We start from the raw sequence: 17,448 nt of genomic DNA on the forward strand, positions 1-17,448 counted from the left end.
TAAGATTTTATTTATTTATTTGAGAGAGAGAGAATGAGAGACAGAGAGCATGAGAGGGAGGAGGGTCAGAGGGAGAAGCAGACTCCCTGCCGAGCAGGGAGCCCGATGCGGGACTCGATCCCGGGACTCCAGGATCATGACCTGAGCCGAAGGCAGTCGCTTAACCAACTGAGCCACCCAGGCGCCCGGAAACCATTTTTGATAGCCTATATAACTAGGTATCTTTACCAAATGGTACTTGTAAGAGTTTTGTTTATGATCTACTCAATGTCTAGCCTTCATTTCAAATTGGTTAAGATGATGTAATTGTCATTTGAATTTTAAACTGTGTTTTAAGCCACTGTTAACCACCAATTCTGGCAAGTTTCAGAAAGGCTGTATGCACTTGTTGCCAAGTGAGAAACAAACGGCATAAAAATACTTAAACCGTTCACCAGTACTTCAGATAATCAGCAGTGGAAAAGGGGAACGAGGCTGTCAGTGTCCCGTGGAGGCCGTCGCAGGGCACAATCCAGGGACAGAGGCTGGATTCTACAAATCTCGGTGCCATAAAGGCACCGATCCCACCGAGGATGACCTTCACCATCTGCTCTCTCAAGCCCTGCTACAGAACAAGGTCACCTGTACTCGCCTAAGTGACTGTTTTCCATTATGTCACCTCTCTTTTGAGAACTTTCTCTCTATCCTATCCCCAGCACTTAACATTTTCCATCTCTTTCTACCTTCGGAATACAGGTTTTCCCAGTGTCAGAGTTCAGGGGAAAATAAACAAAAACTTGACTAAATCTTGTTACTCCCTGCTCGAGTCCCTCCAATGGCTTCCCACCTCTCTGAGTACAATCAAAGTCAGCCTCACCAAACCCTCCCCAACCTGATCTCACACCACTGCACCCACTGCTCACTACACCCCAGCCAAAGTGGCTTCTTGCTCTTCCTTGAGCAGAACAAGCATCCTCCCCATACTGAATCGTTCTTCCCTCGCCATTGCTTCTGTCTGCAACATTTCCCCCCCAAATATCTAATGGTTTGCCTCTTCACTTTTTCAAGGTTCTCTGCTCAACTTTTTTTTTAAAGTTCTGCTTAGAGAGCCTTCCCTGATAACTCTATAAATAGCAGCCTCTCCCCAGTCACTCTGTATCCCTGTTACCCTGCCTTAGTATTCTTCCTCAGAATTTTAAATTTGTTATTGCTCCTCTCTCCCTATTGGAACACAGATTCCCTGTGGACCAGGAACTTTGCTTTGCTCACTGCTCTTTCCCATGCCTAGAACATACCTGGGACTTAGGAGGTGCTCAATTAAATTTGTTGAATGAATGATCTTGCTGACCTCTTAGGATACTATTTTTCTTCTTCCTTTTACTAAAGCTAATCTACTCCCCCGCCCCCCACCACCACCCCTCTCTCCATTACCATCTCCCTTTCTCTAATGCTAGCTCAAACTTCAACAGTTTGCCAAGATGAAGTCCCAACTTCATAGTCTGATTTTAAAGGTCTTCTATAATCTGGAACCAACCTACTTTTCTGGCCATATCTCCCATTAAACTACCAAACCAACCTCTCTTTTCCTTCCAGTCAGGCTATCCCACCATCCCTGATTACCTTATTCATTTATATCTTCCTTCCTCTGCCTCCCTCTTCCTTTTTTTGGATTTTTATTTATTTGACAGAGAGAGAGAGTGAGCGAGTGTGCACAAGCAGGGGGACCAGCAGAGGGAGAGGGAGAAGCAGGCTCTCAGCTGAGCAGGGAGCCTGATGCAGGACTCGACCCCAGGACCCTGGGATAATGACCTGATTTGAAGGCAGACACTTAACTGACTGAGCCACCCAGGTGCTCCTGCCTCCCTATTCTTGAAGTCACAGCCTTCTCTCTACAAAGATCTCCTTTCCCACACTATAATCTTTTACCTTTATTATATTCATTATTCATGAACTTTTTTCACATGTGTCTTATATTAATAGACCCAACAGATTCTATATTTCTTAATGGTGGGATCTTATACTTCTTTATATTTCCCATCATTCCCTTATAGAGGACTTTGAAAATATCCTAACTTGCCACTGAAGTATATCTTATATTCTGCTATCAAAACGAATGACCAATACTTTGGCTTAGTATAAAATTAGCTCATTAAATTTAGAATAGAGAACAAGAACTTTTAAATGCTTGTTTTGGACTTACTGCATTCTGAGTAGATCTCCTGAAAATCTCCTGCTGTCATAGAAAAATTAGAACCAGGAGGAAGACTGTGGGGATCAACATCAGGGAAAAAGATGGGTCGAATCTGATCAGCTGACCTCCGGTTATTGCTAAACTGATGGATCCAGGGATAAAGCTTATATTTATTAATTTCAGAACATCTGCAAAATATGAGCACAAAATTCAGTGTTAACTAAAAATTTTACCAAGAAAATCTACTTTAAATACTAAAATATAATCTGAAGATTTACTTATGTAATTCATTAATACTTAAGGTGTTACCACTACATCCCAACCAATTATCTGAAAATGCACATATACACATATGTAGATGAGTAACCAATCATGAATTAAAAGACAGGAAAAAATTAAAGTAAATTCAGAGATATAAATGTGTTGTTCATTCACATTTTAAAAAATGTATTTCCAAACTTCCAAACTTCAAACTGAAAAACAGACCACCTCTTTTCTCAAAAAAGTGGTATGGGTTTTGTTTGCTACCCAACTATTCTCATTCTCTCCGTTTTACCTTCTCACCATTCCCTAACCCATACTGGACAACATATTATTTAAACAAGGCAGCTAGTTATTTTTTCCAATACACCTCTTCTGGCTTTAAAAATAACAACTCTTTTCCACTATTTTCTAAAAGAGGCCACAGAAATTCTGAGAGATGTTTCCAACTCAATCATATGAGCATACTTGGCCATTTTATAAGAATTTGATTAAGGGGAAAAGTTATGATTGCTACACTGCACTTATTCCACTGAAGAAACAAAGGGGTGAAGAAGTTCAAGGAACAATGAGAAAATACTCCTTCCTGGATCATCCAAAGTCTTGAAATTCTGCACAGGGAGCATTTCAGTTTCATGGGATGTCCCATCATTTTCTAAAAAGTCACTTATCCATCCTGTTTCAACATTCTGTTAACTAAGGACTAATTACAAGTGGTAATTTGTATAAGCAACTTGATTTTAATATAAGAAACACTTATGATTACATATTATAATTAAACACTCTGTATTTATCTTCAAATTCAGAATTGTTCAAAATAGGTAAGTCAATCTGATTCTGAGAAATTACTATTTCCAGCAAAAAGTAAATTAAATACCTGTTGAGTACAAAGTTGGAAGAAAAGAGCATAAAAAAACTCCATTCATTTCCTTGACAAGCATAACCTAGCATAGCTATTTCCCAGGCCAGTCTTCCTAGTCCAGCACCAGGTACCAGAATATTTACTTTAGAAGGATCCCTGAAATGAAATAAGGCAATTATGTCCAACCCCTCAAAGAAAAAAAAGAAAAGGCAAAATCCACATTAACAACTAAAAACTTAGATATTCAGTAAGAATAAGGTCACTCAAAATTGACTTTTTAAAATTGAGAAATACTTCTAAATATAAATGAAAAATAAGGGCATGAGGAATTATCATATGTTCAAATATCAGATGAGGGTTTTTTGCCCTAAATACTTTTCAGGAAAAAAAGGAGTCGCCTTATATCTAAAGACTTAGAAGACACTCATACCCCCATAGTAGCTGTCACTTGAACAACTATCTCAAGAAGACAAATTATCCCAAAGGGATCCCAACACACACAAAGATTGAACAAAATCATTTTATCATCAGACACTGAAACAAAACATTATCTCTAAATTCTGTAACTAATACAATAGTTTGTGTGACTAAATAGATGAAATATATGTAGATTTTTAATGTGTTAGTTATATCTTTAAGATCCTATATATTTTAGCTGGCAAAAGAATTTGGAGGGAGGGTATTCTCATGCGGAAAATGAGGAATTGCCTTCTAACTGAGCATAATTAATTGCAAGTACATCACACCAAATCACAGACTCACAACCCAACTGCTCTTCACTTATTGGCATCACATTACAGAAACAAATTCTCTTCACTCTAAAATCCACCACCCACTTTCAAATGGCTAAAAAGCCTTAGCAAAGCAAGGGACCTTCTCAGGAATTCCAGCCAATCAATATAACCCTAAGGAAACCAAAATGGTATTCTTATAGAAAACCAAAGGCAAATGTGTATAATCAGCTGTCATCATATCAATTACAAAGAATTTCACTATTATCTGCATTCTCCAAATTTAGTTCCTAAATCATAACCAACTTCCAAATCTACCCCGTGGATAATTCTCTTTTTTTTTAATCTTTATACTACGTGGTCTTTAAGTTTGGTGTGCTCCAAACAGCAACTAGGGGCCCATATGGTAACCGCTGCCCCTTCCCACTCTGAAATCAAGAAGAAACAAACAGAACTACAGGGCTTTTGGAAATTCAGTCTACAAATATAGTAACATGGCAATTTTGGCCCAGGTCATCCAGTCTTAAATGTATTTGTATAAAAACCTTAACAAAGTCTACTTAATTTCACTGTTGAGTTTTATATATACAATAAGACATAAACCAAAATTTGTTAAAAATGACTTCTGACAGGGCGCCTGGGTGGCTCAGTCGTTTAAGGGTCTGCCTTCAGCTCGGGTCATGATCCCAGGGTCCTGGGATCGAGCCCCACGTTGGGCTTCCTGCTCGGCGGGAAGCCTGCTTCTCCCTCTCCCACTCCTCCCCCTGCTTGTGTTCCTGCTCTTGCTCTCTCTCTGCCAAATAAATAAATAAAATCTTTAAAAAAAAAAAAAAACCGACTTCTGACAAACAGGCTTATTAGGATTAGGAAACATCCTTTAATACTTGGTATGAGCAAACTGATGCCAAGCTGCCATATAAAATGCTTTCTTCTCATTTCAGGTCACACACATGTTTGTGTGCGAACACTTTAATTTTTAATTGATTTAATTTAAATTTCTAATGAAAAGAATGGGTAACATCCTCCCATGTCGTTTAGACCTACCTGTATCAGTTATCTAACAAGCATATAAAGTATATACATATTTTTAGTATGAGAATTTGAAAAGCTACTGGCCACACTCTATGCTACCCTTTGTATGACGGACCTACCAATGTGGCACCCGGCCCGGGGCCTCTCTCTCATCTTCAAAGCACTCCCTATCAGACCCACCCAAACCCGTACTCGCCCAGAATTACCTCTTTTCTTTTCTCAGTTCCCATTTGCCCAATCAAAACACCCATTTTTACCAAGTGGCTGTTCTCACCTTAGATTTAAAAAAAAAAAAAAAAAGAAAAAGTAATGCAACAAAAGTAAATGGATTTAGAAGTAAATTCAGAGTATTTAAATCATTACAAAAATAATCACTAATAACATCTGGATGGCTGATAAGCTGAGTAAAAAACTACCAAGAAGAAATTAGAAATCATGCTAATCCTAAGGCAAAGTTGTGTTAATAATGGTACTGACAATTTTTTTTTGTCAACTTATGCAAAGTTAACTTTATGACTGGTACTATCAAATTCTCCGTACCCAAACAGGCCGACAGAACTCTCTACCCCCACCTTGTGGCAGAAAGTGCTGTATAAAACTGCTTTTAAAAGGCTGTCATCAAGCCGAGGAATGCAGACTGTTTATCAAGGCCCTTGACTAGGAGTTAGCAAAGATTATGATAGATCTATCAATTATCTATATTATGACAAAAGGATTTCTGTGGGCATACAAAAGGAGACACATTAAAACAAATGCCCAGAATTGAAAAAAAAAAAAAAAAAAGAAAAAAAAAAAATAAATGGGGGAGTTGGAAAAAATTTTTTTTTAAATTTTTTTTTTTAAATTTTTTTTTCATTGGGTCATTATATGAGGGACATTAACAGCATAATGGAAAGTCCCTCTAATTACGTGTATAAAAATAAAGCATTTTAATAGGCAGTTCCTGCTATGACTGCATGTTAGCTCTAGGGCATTTCTATGAAGGTATTTCTGTGGAAAATAAGGGAAATAAAGTCTACATATAGACCTTTAGTGTGATGTGACTTTAAGCTTGGCTAAAACTTAGAAAACCAGGAACAGAGGCACATAATATCTGGCTCAGTACTCAAATGGTGCCGCTGGAGATTCTTAGCAAAAATAAGTAAGCAGACAAGTTTACCTAGTTATTAAGGTCCAACTACAGACAAGCAGTATATTTACTACAAATATGACACCCCTGATAACAGCAGGGAAAGTTTCAACAGTTCATTCCAGACAAGCAAGAAGAAAGAGAGTATACCTATATGGATAGAACGTGGAGCTCCCATGTATCTAAACAGGCCGTGGCCCTCGCTGGTACCACGTTCTGTGCTCCAACAATTACCAGCAGTAAATGTGGTTCCTGAGAGAGGTTTCCTTCATTGGACACAGAATGGTTTTTGCGTTGCAGCTGCAGATTAGCAAGTCCCAACACACAAAAATACCTTCTCTTGAGTCAACATGCTGACACTTAGCTGACCCCTGGCGGTTAGGGGTGTGCACACTTCCAAGCACTCAAAGTGTTCGATTCTGTCTGAATCCCAGCAGTTCTCTGCTCAGTACAATAAAAGCCACTCACCACTTGTGGCTACTGAACACTTAAAATGTGGCTAGTCCGATGTGATGCGAGTGCAAAACAGATGCTGGATTTCAGTATAAAAAAGGAATGTAAAATAGCTCATTAATAATCTCACATACTGATTGTATGCTGAAATAAACTGAATTATTAAAGTATATTATTAATTTCACCTGTGGCTTTTTATGTGGCTACGAGAAAATTTAAAATAACATATATGGCTTGCATTATATTTCCGTTGACCAGTGCTTGATCCACACAGAGAAATAGTAAAAACACAATTTTGAGCAAAAGCCAATTGTGAAATGACACCACAAACCATTCTATGAGCTTTTACAATATAAACAATAAAATGTTTTGTTTAAAGGTATATAAATATGTAGTTATTGTAGGAAGGTAAGATCAGAGTAACAACTTCATATTAGTTGTTACCTCTGGAAAGAGAATATACTGAGCTTTTCAGGGCATGGTTTCAACTGTATCTGTAATGTTTCTTTTAAAAAATACATTAAAAAAACCACACAAACAAAACAAAACCCTGAATGAAGTAAGTATGGCAAAATTTCAAGGTTTAACAGAGCTAGGTGTTGAAATATTTTGTATTCAAAGTAGAAAATGGGGGGCGGCTGGGTGGCTCAGTCTGTTAAACGTCTGCCTTCGGCTCAGGTCGTGATCCTAGGATCCTGGGATCGAACCCCATGTTGGGCTCCCTGCTCAGCGGAGTCTGCTTCTCTCTCTCCCTCTGCCCCTTTCCCTGCTTGTGCACTCTTTCTCTCAAATAAATAAATAAAATCTTAAAAAAACCCAACTACAACTGGGTTAGAAATCCCTTTAGTGTCTAGCCCCTTCAAAAATATCCCAGTTCACCTCTTCATCCACTCTCAACAAAGAACTCCCAGGGATCAAATAACTTCTCACCAATTCTAGAAAACACTTTCTCACCTTAATCTTTAGAGCTCCTATTCACCCACAGAAACTCAGTTTAAATTATCACATTATCTATGAAGTCTTTCCCAAACATCCCAGGCATGGGGATTGAATTCACCTCTCAATAATTTCAGCACTTCATACCTCTGTTACAGTTTATATACCAAGTTTTTCTATGACCCACAGGCCAGTCACCTGTTTTTGTAAATAAGGTTTTACTGGAACATAGTCATGCACATAGACAAACTGTCTATGGCTGCGTCCCACAACAACAGAGTCGTACCCAATGACTACACTGCCTGAATAGCCTAAAATATTTACTGGCTGGCCCTTTAAGGAAAAGTTGGCCATCTCTGATCAAATGCATCTTGAACGTCTTTCCTATTTGTACACAGAGCTTCCTTAATCTGTTATGACTAAATAAATATTCCACTGCATGACTGTACCATAATGTATCAAAATCCACTAATTAAGGACATTTAGATTTTTTCCCAAGCTTTTGTTATTATAATGTTAAAACTAATATCCTTGGCATAAATGATCTTCCACATGCAGGAATCTGCAGAAAACTTCCCCAAAATTGAATTCCAAGAGTCAAAAGATATGAATTTAAATTCTGTTAGATATTACCAATCTTTTGCCCTCCAAAAGATTTTACTGATTTATTCTTCCTTCAGCAAGCTATGTTTCCTCATACCTTTAATAAGTTATTTAACTTTTTAAACTGTGCAATGTAACAGGTGAAAAAATGGCATCTTAGCTTGGTTTTCACATTTGCATATTCTTATGAGATTGAGGATCTTGTATTTCTTTTTCTGTAAACTATTTACACTATTTTTCTACTGGGTTATTAGTCTTGAATTGTTTTTCCACTGAATTATTACTCTAGATTTATAAGCTCTTGAAATCCTGAACTTTAAGAGCTTAAGATCTTCTTTGAAAGATGTGAAATAAATATTTGTCTTTGGTTTAAGAGGGCTTTCAGGATGAGGGATAAATCTAAATTTTCAACCTCTACTCTTGCATTATTTGGCAGTCTACATTTCCTCCATTTTGTCTTTTTAAATGGTTTCTTTCAGCTAAAAGAATCATTTTACAAATTACAATTTATATTCTTTAATGTAAGTAGAAAAAAACGCTTCTTTAAAGCTTACCATGCATTTTTCTAATGTCCAACTATATGAAAGAAAAACTATATTCAACTGGTCAATAATATATATCTTCTGGGAGTGAAATGCAAAGACATGATCGATTTTTCTCCCACATGCAAAGTATCACTTCATTTTCTTCTAAAGTGGGTTGGGTTAATGAAATTAAGATATAAAAATATAGTCCAACAGTTTTCCGGACTCACAAGAGAATATGGTTCCTCGTGGTTGTGATTCTTCATTTCAGGTAGGACTCAAACTTAAGAATTTCTTTCCTTAGAAACTATAAACTTTATAGCACAAACATGATTAGTCACTTGAAAAACTGAAACTCTCAATACATACTGCTCAGACCATCAAATGAAAAGTTACTGTGCTTATGTTCATATTTGAGAAAAAAGTTTAAATTTTGAGCTCATACTTCAAGAAAAATTGTATTGCTAATTTCAATGAGCAACTGCTCATTAAAGTACAGTTCAAATCTATTTAAAACCAAAACAGACTAGAGGCTAATAACTCCTGAAATGGTTGGCATTCAGCACAATTAAAATAGCATTTCCTTAATTAACAAATAGACCCCAATATAGATGTCACTCTGTGGCTTCAAAGCTGCTTGTGCTTGCAAACTCAGGCATTTAAAAACTCTAAATAGGGGCACATGGGTGTGGCTGGCTCAGGGAGTAGAGCATCCAATTCTCTGTCTCAGTGTCATGAGTTCAAGCCTCATGTGTGGAGCCTACTTAAGAAAAATAAAAAGTAAAATAAATAAAAACTCTAAACAGAGACAAATTGGACAAATAAGACAAGTGTGTTTTCATAGGAAAAAATATTTTAATGCACACAGGTATGGTTAATTCTACGCATATTTAAGTATACTATCTTTTATAGACAGCTCAGTTAGAAAGGGCCTTTACTGAAATTTCAAAAAGAACAAACACAAGCTGACATAAATCTGAGTCAAATCCAGCCAAGTGTAAGGACATCAAATTCCCATGTGCTTACTGTGGCATAAGAGGATCCTGGAAATTCATCTGAGACCCAAAGTTGACCAGGATTTACCTAAGAATCAACCTGGATACTGAAGGGTTGTAATCAATGTTCCTGTTTCAGGTCTAGAGGTTTACTTCTTTATGGCAAAATTATGCCTTTAACATGGATATGGACTTTACTGTTTTATTAGCTTTATTTTTTTAAGGTTTTTTGATAGCTCATCTTATTAACTATAAGGAAACCAATCTAAATTAAACAAGCAAAACAAATGACATAGGAAGAGATAACGAAAATTTTCCACTGGGGCCAAGAATGGCACCAAAAAGAAGTTTGACAGAGATCTTGGTCTTCATTTCAAGTTTATCTGCCTATCTGCTCTTATAATATTGATTATTTTCAGGGAAGGGAAATGGACGGCTGGGTAACAGTTATAGGAAAGAGACTTTACTGTGAAGTTTTAAAAATTTTTAACACTGTGTATGTTTTACCTAATCAAAAAAAATTATTCTTTTAAAATAACCTATTAGATTCATTAAGAGTTAATTCATTCTTTCCTCACCAGTCCACATTCTATTTGTTGGTAGCAACAGGATAATAAAATAGTAGATAGATAACAGTAAAGTAATACTCTGTGTCAGTCCACTAAGTACCTTTAACAATAGCATGCATGCCCTTTGGTAAAGCTGACACTGTTACGCTGTTTGGACACCATGGTAATACACATGATTCAATGATCATGATTCAATGACTATGAACAAAGTCATGCTAAAAGTGCTAGGGGGCGCCTGGGTGGCTCAGTAGTTAAGCGTCTGCCTTCGGCTCAGGTCATGATCCCAGAGTCCTGGGATCGAGCCCAGCATCAGGCTCCCTGCTCTGCGGGAAGCCTGCTTCTCCCTCTCCCACTCCCCTTGTGTTCCCTCTCTCACTGTGTCTCTCTCTGTCAAATAAATAAAATCTTAAAAAAAGGAAGTGTTAGAAAGATGATAACATAAGCATCTGGCATTCAGCCTTCCAAATATATGCAAACTCTGGTACAGTCCAATTGTAATGTCTTACTTCATAACCCACTTTTCAAAAACAAATTATTTTGAATTTTGAGAAAGACCTGGACTTTATGTTCACAGAAGCTATTCAACTATTATATATTATTTTTAGAGCAGAGCACTGAATATATACATTGACAGAGAGTACCAACTAAAAACTTTAAGGAATATAACATCCTACAATATAACAATACATCCTACAATATATCGATGTTTATAAAAGTCCATAATAATTGTATCATAAGTCTAACAGTCATAGAATATTTAATGTAGGACTACTGATCAGAATTTTTTTAAAAAAAGAATGACCATGGGTGCCTGGGTGGCTCAGATGGTTAAGTGTCTGCCTTCGGCTCAGGTTATGATCCCAGGGTCCTGGGATCGAGTCCCGCATCGGGCTCCCCGCTCAGCGGGGAGCCTGCTTCTCCCTCTGCCTCTCTCTCTGTCTCTTATGAATAAATAAATAAAATCTTTAATAAAAAAAAAGAAAAAAGAAAAAAAGAAAAAAAAGAATGACCTGTAGCATTTATTAAAGAAAGGTAGCCTTTAAAAACTGTGTGATTTTTAACTATTTATTCCAACAAAAGCCTACAGTTTTCAAAACAAGCATTATTGAGAAAGACTTCATATCCTAAAGAAAACTTAAAAGCATATTTCAACATTGCCACCTTAATATTCCATCGTTAAAGAGGCCGAGATGTCTCCCAACAAAGAAAAGTCTGACCAGATGGTTTTAGAGGTAAATTCTATTAAATATTTAATGATGAATGAACACCAATTCTTCTCAAACTCCCAAAAAATTAAAGAACTTCCTATAACTCATTCTACGAGGCCAACATTATCCTGATACCAAAATTAGATAACATGACAGGAATAGAAAATTCACAAGAATTTTCACAAAAGAGAAAGAGAACAGATTAATAATACCCTTTTTACAGATGTAAAAATCCTCGACGAAATATTAGCAAATTGAACCTAACAACATATTAAAAGGATTATTCACCATAATCAAAAGCAATTTATGTAAGGAATACAAGAGTGGTTCAACATAAGAAAATCAATCAATGTAATATATCACATTAATAGAACAAAGGACTGTTTCACTTGACACAGAAAAGACATTTCATAAAATGCAATACTCTTTCTTGATAAAAATGCTCAGGACACTAGGAATAGAGGGAAAATTCCTTAATATGTTAAGGGGTATTTATGAAAAACCTACAGCTAAAATCATATTCAATGGTAAAAGGAGGAAAGTTTCCCCTCTAAGACCCAGAACATGGTAAGGATGCCCCCTTTCACTACTGCTGTTCAACACTGTACTACAAGTTTTGGCCAGACCTTTTCAAGGGGAAAGGAAGAGGTAAAAACCATCTCTTATCTGCAGATGCTCTGAATCTGTATGTAGAAAATTGCAAAGAATCCACAAGAAAGCTCCTCCAGGTAATAAACAAATTAAGCAAAGTTGCAAGGTTACACAATCAACACATAAAAATCAGCTGTGTTTCTATACATCAGCAATGACTAATCCAAAAGGAAATTAAGAAAGCAATTCCATTTACAATTACATCTAAAAGAACTAAATACTCAAGGAATAAATCTAACCAAGGTCAAGAAAGACTTGTACACTGGGCGCCTGGGTGGCTCAGTTGTTAAGTGTCTGCCTTCGGCTCAGGTCATGATCCCAGAGTCCTGCGATCGAGTCCCACATCGGGCTCCCTGCTCGGCGGGAGGCCTGCTTCTCCCTCTCCCACTCCCCCTGCTTGTGCTCCTGCTCTCACTGTCTCTGTCAAATAAAAAATAAAATCTTAAAAAAAAAAAAGAAAGACTTGTACACTGAAAACTGCACAACAGTGTTGAAAGAAATTACAGAAGATCTAAATAGACATTCTGTGTTCATGGACAGGAAGATTTAACATTGTTAAGATGTCAATACTATCCAAACCAATCTACGTATTTAACACAATTCCTAACAAAATTGCAATAGCCTTTTTCACAAAAATGAAAAAGCTGTCTGAAATTCATAGGGAATTGCAAGGGGCCCCAAATAGCCAAAACTATCTTGAAAAAGAATAAATTGAAGGACTTATGCTTCTTGACTTCAAAACTTAAAAGCTACAGAAATTAAAATACTATGGAACTGCCATAAGGGCCAATGTACAGACCAACAGAATAGAACAGAAAGCCCAGAAATAAACACTCACATGTACAGTCAGTTGATTTTCAACAATAGTACAAAAACAATTCAATGGGAGAAAGGACAGTCTTTTAAGAAATGGTGCTAGGAAAACCAGATATCTATATGTAAAAAAATGAAGTTAGACCCTTACCTGATACCACATACAAAGTGAACTCAAAATGGATCAAAGATCTAAACTTAAAAATTAAAACCATAAAACTCTTAGAAGAAAGTATTGGGGAAAATCTTCATGACACTGGATTTGGCAATGATTTCATAAACATGACATGAAAAGCACTAGCACCAAAAGAAAAAACAGATAAATTGGACTTCACCAAAATTATACAATTTGTACATCAATGGACATCAAGAAAGTGAAAAGACAACCTACAGAATTGGGAGAAAATATGTGTAAATCATATATCCAAAAAAGAATCCATACAAGCAAAAAAAAGGGGGGGGGGCAAAGATCAGAAAAACCACACAATTTCATCTCTGACAAATCATCTTCAACCCAACCATAATAAAGACTACAAAAAGCATGAAGAAAAGAGTCAGTGTTATAAAAAATTAGCAAACCCAAGCATACTGTATCCTCACTGATAAAACTGGGAATACAAAATTCATTAACAAGTCTATGGACAGTAAAAATGTAAATTAAAAGCTTCTCAAATGAGTATTATACATGTCAAGCATTTCTAGTAGTTGAAGTATTTGAAGATTTAAAGCATATAAATAAACTTCTTTCCAGAAAAACATGTCATTAGAAAACTTCCTAAATTATACCTTTAAAAAAAAGTCAGTGAATTATTACCTATATTACTTCTGAATCTTGTGTATCAGATATTTGGACATGTAGAAACAAGCACTAGAAGCACTGCTCTTTTTTTTTTTTTTTTTGAGTGATAACATGGCTGGAATATTAATTTCACCTGTGCTTCCAATGTTACTCACTTACTGAGTTATTTCTGGGCCTCAGACCCAGAACACTACAAATCAGATTGAAGAAATATTTTTAGAATTGAAAATCAGTGAGGTGGCTCACTAAGGGTCTGCCTTCAGCTCAGGTCATGATCCCAGGGTCCTAGGATCGAGCCCCAAGTGGGGCTCCCTGCTCAGCAGGGAGCCTGCTTCTCCCTCTCCCACTTCCTCTGCTTGTGCTCTCTCTCTCTGTCAAATAAATAAAATCGTGTAAAAAAAAAAAAATCAGTGAAATGTCACAACTGTCATCAACAATGGAATGAAAATAGTGAAAGCTTTAGGTGATACAGGAATCCCAAGTCTATAATGAATCTATTATTCCTTCAACTGTGTGTTCAGCAGGTAATTATAGCACAGCACGTCAAAAATGTACTGGCCACAAGGAAAAAACAGTGGGTGATTTTCATGGCACCCAGTTATAGACAATCTACATGGCATACCCATGTAGAGATCCAAACCAGGTGGATTAGCAGCCATTACCTGTCGAAGGCCGACTAAATGTTACAAGAGCCCAAATCCTTTACTTTGCAGATGACAATTCCAATACACCAATGGTTTCCTGTGGACACAGTAGTTCATTTACTGCTGAAGAAGTAACTATATTTTCATGCCTGAGAGTCCGAGTGTTTCTTAATATTGCAAAGATCTTCCTATTAATCTACCACAGGAAAGATACTAAAATCAATGTACGCAAAGTAAAAGGTGAGATGCAGATGAAAACTTAGAAACGATTTCATTTTCTAGAAAGCAACAATTGTTACATTGCCACATTTCTAGATGAAAGGTTTATAGACAATTTTTTCTTAGGTAACTGGAACAGCTAATACATGTAATAATATTAAAAATTAAAAATACAACTTTCACTTATCCCCCCATGTTCACAGCTTACAGAAGGGGAATGCCTTTTTTTCTAGTTGTCAGTATTATTTACTTCCAGGTTCTACTATTCTTTTCCATATATCACCTGGCATTCAACAAAAAATGAGACATGCAAACCACAAAGAAAATGTAACCCATTGTTATGAGAGGAAACCATCATCAGAGCTGACCCACAAATAGCACATATGTTGGAATCATCAGACAGGGACTTAAAACTAACCATAAAAAATACATTAAAGCATCAAGTAGAAAAGGTAGATCACATGCACAAATAGGATATGTGAGCACAGAGAGAACACACGCATGGATATATGTGTATATGGAAGTCCTAGACATTTTTTTTTTTATTTTGGTATCAGAGTTAAGTCCTTCAATGAGTTTATCAACACACCGGCATGACAATCAGTAAAATTCAAGTAAGGTCAACAGAAATTATCCAAACTAAAATATAAAGAGTTCATGAGAAAAGAGTCATCTGACACCTGAGAGACAATGTCAAGCTGTTTCATATACAAGTAACTCAAGTCCCAGAAGGGGAAAAAAAACAAGAGCAGTCTTTGATTTGGTGATACATATCTACCCAAACCCTTGAAAGCAAAACAAACACCGAGCAGGATAAATTCAAAGAAAACCACACCTAGGCCCCTCATAGTCAAACTTCTGACAAACAGAGATTGGGGGAGGGGGTAAGGAGAATGGGGAGTAACCACCTACTGGGTATGGGATTTATTCCGGGTTCATGAAAATGTTATCAAACTCTGTAGAGATGATGGATACACACTACTGTGAATCTATTAAATACCATCAAATTGTTTACTTTAAAAACATCACTTTTGCTCTACACATTTCACCTCACCTTTATTATTTTTTATTTTTTTAAAGATTTTATTTATTTGTCAGAGAGAGAGAGAGCACACACAAGCAGGAGGAGCAGCAGGCAGAAGGAGAAGCAGGCTCCCTGATGCGGAGCTCGATCCCAGGACCCTGGATCATGACCTGAGCCGAAGGCAGACGCTTAACGACTGAGCCACCCAGGCGTCCTCACCTCAACTTTTTTAAATGAGGGGAAAAGCATGAATATATATTTCTCAAAACAAGGTATAGATTGCCCTCAAACATATGAAGATACTCAATTTCATTCATAACAAGAGAAATCCAAACGAGAAGTAGGCCAAGATATGCTTCTCCACCCATTAGATTGGCAAAAGTTCAAAAGCTTGGCAGAACAATGTTTGGCAAGGCTGTGAGTAAACAGGCACTTTCATACATCACTGGCAAGAAGGCAAAACACCACAACCCTTAGAGGCGTATGTGGCAATAACTGGCACAGACCCTAAAGTGGCCCCCACCTACCGGTGTTCATACCTTTTTATAATCCCCTCCCTTTAGTGTGCACAGGGATCTATGACTTGCTTCTAACCAACAGCCACCCCTGTGATAGCATCACATCATCAAAGACTCCACTGAAAGCCTGCTTGCTCTAAAGACTCTCCTTGCCCGCTTGATGAAGTAAGCGACCATTTTGGGAAAGCTCACAAGACAAGGAACTGCAACTGGCTTCTACCAAGGCAGTTAACACAAAGCCAGGGCCCTCAGTCCTAGAAACACAATGAAATCAATTCTGCCAACATGAGTGAGCTTGGACGCAGGTATTTCCACAGTCAAGCCTCCAGGTGAGAACACAGCCCAGTAGACATCTGGATTGCAACCTTGTAAGATCCTATGCCCAGACTTCTGACCCACAGAAACTGTGAAATAATAAATCTATGCTGTTTTGGGGCACCTGGGTGGCTCAGTCGGTTAAGCATCTGCCTTCGTCTGAGGTCATGATCTCAGGGTCCTGGGATCAAGTCCCACATCAGGCTCCCTGCTCTGCAGGAAGCCTGCTTCTCCTTCTCCCACACCCTCTGCCTGTGTTCCCTCTCTCGCTGTGTCTCTGTCAAATAAATAAAAAATAAAATCTTAAAAAAAAAAATAAATCTATGCTGTTTTAAGCAGTTAAATGTGTGGTAATCTGTTGCACACAATAGGTAACTAACACACTTGCCACACTACATATGCATTTACCTTTCAGACTCAGCAATCCCATGTCTAAGAATTTACACTAGGGGCGCCTGGGTGGCTCAGTTGGTTAAGCAGCTGCCTTCGGCTCAGGTCATGATCCTGGGGTCCTGAGATCGAGCCCCACGTCCGGCTCCCTGCTCAGCAGAGAGCCTGCTTCTCCCTCTCCCTCTGCCTGCCACTCTGCCTACTTATGCTATCTGTCAAATAAACAAAATCTTAAAAAAAAAAAAGAATTTACACTAAAGAGATACTTCCAAAAGTACAAAAATACCCATGCATACAGTTATTAATTGTAAAATGATTTATAGTTGTAAGATACTGCCAACTACTTAAATAACCAAATACAGGAGATTGGTTGAAGTACTCTACAGCTGTAAAAAAGGCTGAGGAGGATCTCCATGCACTGATATGTAGCTATTTCTAAGATATTTTGTTAAGTGAAAAAGCAGAGTGCAACATAGAATACACAGGCTGCTGCATTTTGTGTATGAAACAAAAGGAGGTAATTTAGAAGAAAAACCCTATATCTGCTTACATAAGAAACAAAAAATAAAAACAAGAAGGATAAACAAGAAATTAATGATACT

The 17,448-nt window shown here is 37.3% G+C and overlaps 1 protein-coding gene across 1 annotated transcript in view; it reads right to left on the bottom strand.

Annotated features, from left to right (window-relative positions):
* Positions 1–17,448, bottom strand: part of CARNMT1 (carnosine N-methyltransferase 1) — a 38,566-nt gene that overhangs the window by 9,315 nt on the left and 11,803 nt on the right. Inside the window, exons 4-5 of the mRNA XM_021689368.1 lie at positions 3,309–3,449; positions 2,180–2,358 (exon numbers count right to left, since the gene is read on the bottom strand). Coding sequence (XP_021545043.1) covers positions 2,180–2,358; positions 3,309–3,449 — 320 coding nt within the window. The remainder of the gene's footprint in view (positions 1–2,179; positions 2,359–3,308; positions 3,450–17,448) is intronic.

This window comes from Neomonachus schauinslandi, chromosome 13, assembly GCF_002201575.2.
Source record: "Neomonachus schauinslandi chromosome 13, ASM220157v2, whole genome shotgun sequence".
NCBI lineage: Eukaryota > Metazoa > Chordata > Mammalia > Carnivora > Phocidae > Neomonachus > Neomonachus schauinslandi.